Below are 5892 nucleotides of genomic sequence, written 5' to 3' on the forward strand. Positions count from 1 at the left end.
ATCATAACTATGCCTGTTAACTGTCATTATTGTGGTAATCATTCTGTAATAAAAACATCTATCAAATCACTGTGTTGTACACTTTAAGCAGTGTTATGTGTCCATTATATCTCAATAAAGCTGGAATAAATAAATAATATTTGTCAAGAGGATGTCAAGAGAATGAATAGAAAGACAGACACATGAATAGTAAGTGGAGGAGACAAAACCCAAAGCCAAGACTTTCTGTCTCTATATTATTTATTCTTGATATGTAGATTAAAGTTTAAAAATAAAATCACCACAAAGGAAAAGGACCCATGGGCATTGCATGAGGCAGTGGTTTATTTTGAGGGCAGAAGTCGAATGTAATTTCTTTCCTAGAACTTTACTATGAATAATGTTCACCAAAATACACAATATTTTCTGTATAAAATTCAAAAGGAAATTTCCTCTCCAATTTTCATGCCAAGAATCAGTTTTATCCTCATTTAGTAAAGGAAGAACCTGCGGCTTCTAAAGGCTAAGTAACTTCTTAAACATAACTACTAACAGAAAAGGGCAGTATTCTAATAAATATCTCTTTTCCTCAATACTAAACTTCAAACATTGCTCTGAGAATAAACTCTGAAAACACATGCATTTTTATCCAACTCCCATTTGCTACATATGACAATATCCTTTGCATGGTTCTGGGCATTAAACATACATAAACATTAACTGCATACCACATGGAAAAATGTCTAGTCCACATGCCAACCCAGATACTGGGAAGCATAGACACTGAGAGCACATAGATCTACCACTGCATTCCCTGAAAGCTTTAACCTTCCAATATATTAACCTATGACCTGACAGGATCTAGAATACACATTTGAATGTCCTAAAATAAAAATATTCACCCCAGTGAGTATTTGTCCATCCTTGATAAAACATATCAGTTGGGGAAACTGAAACATGCCCATAAGATGGTGCACTGAGGTTCAGAAACTCTGAGATTAATCCCAACATCTAAACAGGAAATCTCAAGGGTCCCCTGTCCCACTGGAGTCAGTTATGCTAGTTGTGATTCCTATTCTGCTTTCTCTGTCTACAGAGATCCCAGGACAAACTCTATGGAGAGGTCATCACACCTCAACAACTTCAGCCTAACAAGCACCCCAGAGGCCAGCAGAGCAGACTTCAGACTCATGAGAAGCTGGCTGGGCTTCCTCAATCAGGAGAGTCCTCCCACTTGAGTCAGAGCATCTCTGCCTTCTGAGATCTGGAGCTGGCAGAAGCAGTAGAGAGTTAGGGACCAGGTGTTAGGAAAGAGGTGGGGGTTGAGGTCAGGGAACGGAAACGTGTTATCCCTTTGGAGTAGTGTAGCAGCTCCTCCTCCATCCCTACTTGTCTCCTTGTCAATCAGCCCAGAAGTACATAGGAGACATATGAGGAAGCTGAACTTGGGCTGAGAAGCAGACTTTACCTGATAAACAGAACTGGTGCACATCATCTTCTGGAGTGGCTGGGAAGGAAAGAAGAGCATCCGGAGTGGAGGTGAGCTTCAGAAGCCGGCCACTCACTTGGCTACTACAACCCAGTTTGGTACCTTACTCTTTTCTCCCTGATACTTTCAAATATTTCATGGATTGAGAAGTCATAGGTTCATAGTGGTAAAACTTCCTTTTGGAATTTGGTTTTAAGTCCAGCCAGTTGGACTTCTAGGCCATATATACCATTTGTTTTTATGGAAACAAAACCCCAGCAATAGAAACAAGAGAGAGAGAGAAAAAAAAAAAAAAGATTGCAATCTTCACCTGATCCACTCACCCTCTGCTTTTAGAATATTCTTTCTGATTCTCTAGTCAAAAACCTTCCTCCTCTTTTCTAGTCTTCAACCTGGGTATTCCTCATTTCTCTGACCTAGAGCAATCAATCCCATTAATTCACCAAATCTCTACTAATTTTCGTATTGCACATTCCACAGGCAGCCCTTTCACAAATGACTCACTTTTAAATATTGATCTGTGTGTGATGTACTGCTTTACAGACATAGTGTCTCCCTTGTTATTCGTAAAACATCAGGAACCAGCTTGTGAGCAGGTGATGCAAGATAAATCAAATCCCTCATTGTTTGTCTTCAGCCCAGGGTGCTGTCCCCTGCACGACTCCAACACCAACACCAGACATGCCCTAGTCATGCATGGCCAATTTTTCCACCCAATTTGACCAGTTAATCATAGATATTCAAATTTTCAAATTCTACCATCTCTACAACACAGAAAGATAGGCCACCTCTCTAGCAAATACAAGGATAAATTCTAAATATGGGAGAAGAAAACGTGTCAGATAAGGAGGATAAAAGGGCAAACCGTGTAGGAAATTATCAAAACAATTAAAATAGTGCCTATGTTGATTGCGATAGGCAATTAGCATACCAAACCTAGAGGAGCGGTAGCATGATACTAGAGAGCATAAACTTACAGTGAGCCAGCTTGGAGTTCAAATTCTGATTGCTCTTCACATCCTTGAAAGTGAAAATGAAAGTTGGTCAGTCGTGTCCGACTCTGCAACACCATGGACTATACAGTCCATGGAATTCTCCAGGCCAGAATACTGGAGTGGGTAGCCTTTCCCTTCTCCAGGGGATCTTCCCAACCCAGAGATTGAACCCAGGTCTTCCACATTGCAGGTGGATTCTTTGCCAACTGAGCTATCAGGGAAGGCTTAATGTCCTTAGTGAACTTCAACAAACCACTTCAACTCTGTAAGCCTTAGTCTCTTAAAATGCTTCATAATTCCTTAGGATTTAGTAGGATGCTTAATATAAACTTGATACATAATACTTACTCACAAATACTTACTCATTATTATTAACTTTAATTACCAGTTCATCCAATTATTCAATGCATAAACAAATAGTTCTTCCATAAAAACTTGCAAAATCCTGAAATTAGCCAGACAATTTGGCAGTAAGGGATGTGATACTTTATGTACATAAATTAATTGAATTTGAGAACATCAAGAAATAGATAAAGGAAGGTGACACAAGGACTGATGAGGATCAACAGCTTCTCCTGCATGCTGACAATATGCTGTCTCTCTTCTAAGTGTTTTCATGCATTATTTCACTAAATCTTCATAAGAATGTGAATATTTGTGTCCAACATTACACATGAAGTATTTGAAGTTTAAAGATATTTGATAACTAGAATATGAGCATTTAATTGTAAATGAAGCAACATATTAATTTAACAATGTTAAATAAATTAATATATCAATAAATAAATTAATATATAATATAAGACTTTAAGGGCTTCCCAGGTTTTGCTAGTGGTAAAGGATCTGCCTGCCAGTGCAAGAGATGTAAGAGACATGGATTCAATCCCTGGGATGTTCTCCCAGAGAAGGGAATGGCACCTCACTCCAGTATTCTTGCCTGGAAAATTCCATGGGCAAAGATCCTGACAGGCTATAGTCCATGGGGCCTCAATGAGTTGGATATGACTGAGTGACTGAGCACACACACACACACATAAGGCTTTAAAATGCCTTAAAGTCCCAGTGCAGTATGTCCATTTAAAATGTATTAAAGAATACACTGCCTCTGAAAATTAGTTTAAACACTTTAATGATATAAGTATATTCATTGTAGGGATTTTTATGGTAACCAAGAATTTATAAATAACCAATGTCTCAAAATGTTTGAAATTTCCGATGCAATGTGTAATTCACAAAGTTTGGATGCATATGCTGGCTCTAAAAATTTTTTTAAAGAACATTTGCTGAGGTAAGATCTATCATTATAGAGTATTTTGTAGTAGCAAGAAAGAGAGGCAATTTCGATGTCTGTTATTAGGTAACTGGATATGACTGGAAAACACATGCTTACATGTTTCTCATAGATATCTTTGAATAAATATATGAGAGAAGAAATTTTAAAACATGCATTGAATAGTTAACAATGGATGCCCTTCTGTACAAATGTGGTTTAGGACAGGGGATTAATGAAAGAAAAAATGGTTTACTGAAGAGGGGAGACTTGCCCAGACTGCTGATAGCATGCGGTGAGCTAAGGAGGGTGAAGCTCTCATACTGTGTCCAAACAAGGAAAGAAACACTGTTGAACTGGATTCAATGTTTCTCTTGGATAGTCCCTGTTGATTATTTTGGCAAATGCTTATTTCTATTGAAGACATGCAAAGATAACGTTTAATTTTACAACAACTGAATTTGCTTTGATAAAGAATGGGGGTCCTGTGACTTCAGTATCTAAAATACTCCCCACCCCCAATGATCTCTACCCTCTTACACTATTAATACCCTATTTTTTAACAAATGTACTGCTATGTGATATTATATTACAAATACTATTTGTAATCATCTGACCTATCAGCCAAGCTACATGAATTACACAAAGGCAAAGATTTCTGCTTTATTTCTGTATTCCCAGCAATAGGAATTTCCTAGATTTCCCAGACTAGGAACTAAGGAACTCGAATTAGAGGTTTCTAAAGGAAAACTCTCCGTCTGTTCCTCCTGATTTCAACAGAAGACCCTTATGATAACATGGATTTGGGAACGGAGGACCACATCAAAGACCACGAGGGTAACAAGCCTTCCCAGCACAGCTGCAAATAGTGACCAGACAGAGGAAACAAAGACTCGCTGGGTTCTGGTGATTTGGGCTGTGGAATTGGAGCATGATAAGTAACAAACCTTCTTGTACATAACTAGACCCAAGTCAATGGAAAGACTCAACCAAACCAACAGTGTCTCTGAGTTCATCCTCCTGGGACTCTCCTCCCGACCTGAGGATCAGAAGCCACTCTTCATCCTCTTCCTCATCATGTACCTGATCACCATAACAGGGAATGTGCTCATCATCCTGGCCATCCACTCTGACCCCCAACTGCACACCCCCATGTATTTCTTCTTGAGTGTCCTGTCTTTCATTGACATTTGGTATACAACAACCATTGTCCCCAGGATGCTGGTGAACTTCTTGTCGGAGAAGAAGACCATCTCCTATGCTGGATGTCTGACCCAGATGTATTTTTTCTATGCCTTGGGCAACACTGATAGTTATCTTCTGGCAGCCATGGCCTATGACCGCTATGTGGCCATCTGTGATCCCTTTCACTATGTCACCATCATGAGCTGCCGCACCTGTGTCCTGCTAGTGGCCTTCTCCTGCTCATTGCCTCACTTTCACTCACTTCTACATACACTTCTGCTGAATCAGCTCAGCTTCTGCAACTCCAATGTTGTCCACCACTTCCTCTGTGACATCAACCCTCTGCTGAAACTGTCCTGCTCCTCCATATTTGTCAATGATCTCACAATAAAGACAGAAGGACTGGTGTTTTGGGTGACCCCCTTCCTATGCATTGTTTTCTCATATGTGCGGATCCTCATAGCAGTTCTCAGGGTCCCCTCAGCTGCAGGGAAACGCAAAGCCTTCTCCACCTGTGGCTCCCACTTTACTGTGGTGATCCTGTTTTATGGAAGCATCTTTTACGTCCATTTACAGCCCTTGTCCAGCTACACTGTTCGGGACCGAGTGGCGACACTTGTCTACACGGTTCTGTCCTCCATGCTCAACCCTTTCATTTACAGTCTGAGAAACAAAGACATGAAGAGGGGCCTGGGGAAGCTGATGGGCAGGAGGAAATCCTAGCCAGAAGGAGGAAATCCTAGCCTTTTGGGGATATGTTCATGGGTTTCTCTGAGGCTCTAGATCCTGTTTCTGCTGGTTCCTGATACACATAATAAACTCTTGTAGGTCAGCAGATATGACTCATTTGTGTCATGGATGTTGGGTTGTGTCCACTTCTTTACACATACAACTAGTAACCATGGAGACTTTATGATGATTCAGTAATAGGCTCCAGGTCTACCAAAATCTTGGCTTCCAGTTTTCATACATCG

The 5892-nt window shown here is 40.1% G+C and overlaps 1 protein-coding gene across 1 annotated transcript; it reads left to right on the top strand.

Annotated features, from left to right (window-relative positions):
* Nucleotides 1-4708: 4708 nt before the first annotated feature.
* Nucleotides 4709-5641, top strand: LOC133065434 (olfactory receptor 1L8-like). Its single transcript, XM_061156195.1, has one exon. It carries the CDS (start codon nt 4709-4711, stop codon nt 5639-5641), a length of 933 nt encoding a protein of 310 aa, XP_061012178.1.
* The last annotated feature ends 251 nt before the right edge of the window (nt 5642-5892 follow it).

Source organism: Dama dama, chromosome 11 (genome assembly GCF_033118175.1).
Source record: "Dama dama isolate Ldn47 chromosome 11, ASM3311817v1, whole genome shotgun sequence".
NCBI classification, from domain to species: Eukaryota; Metazoa; Chordata; class Mammalia; order Artiodactyla; family Cervidae; genus Dama; species Dama dama.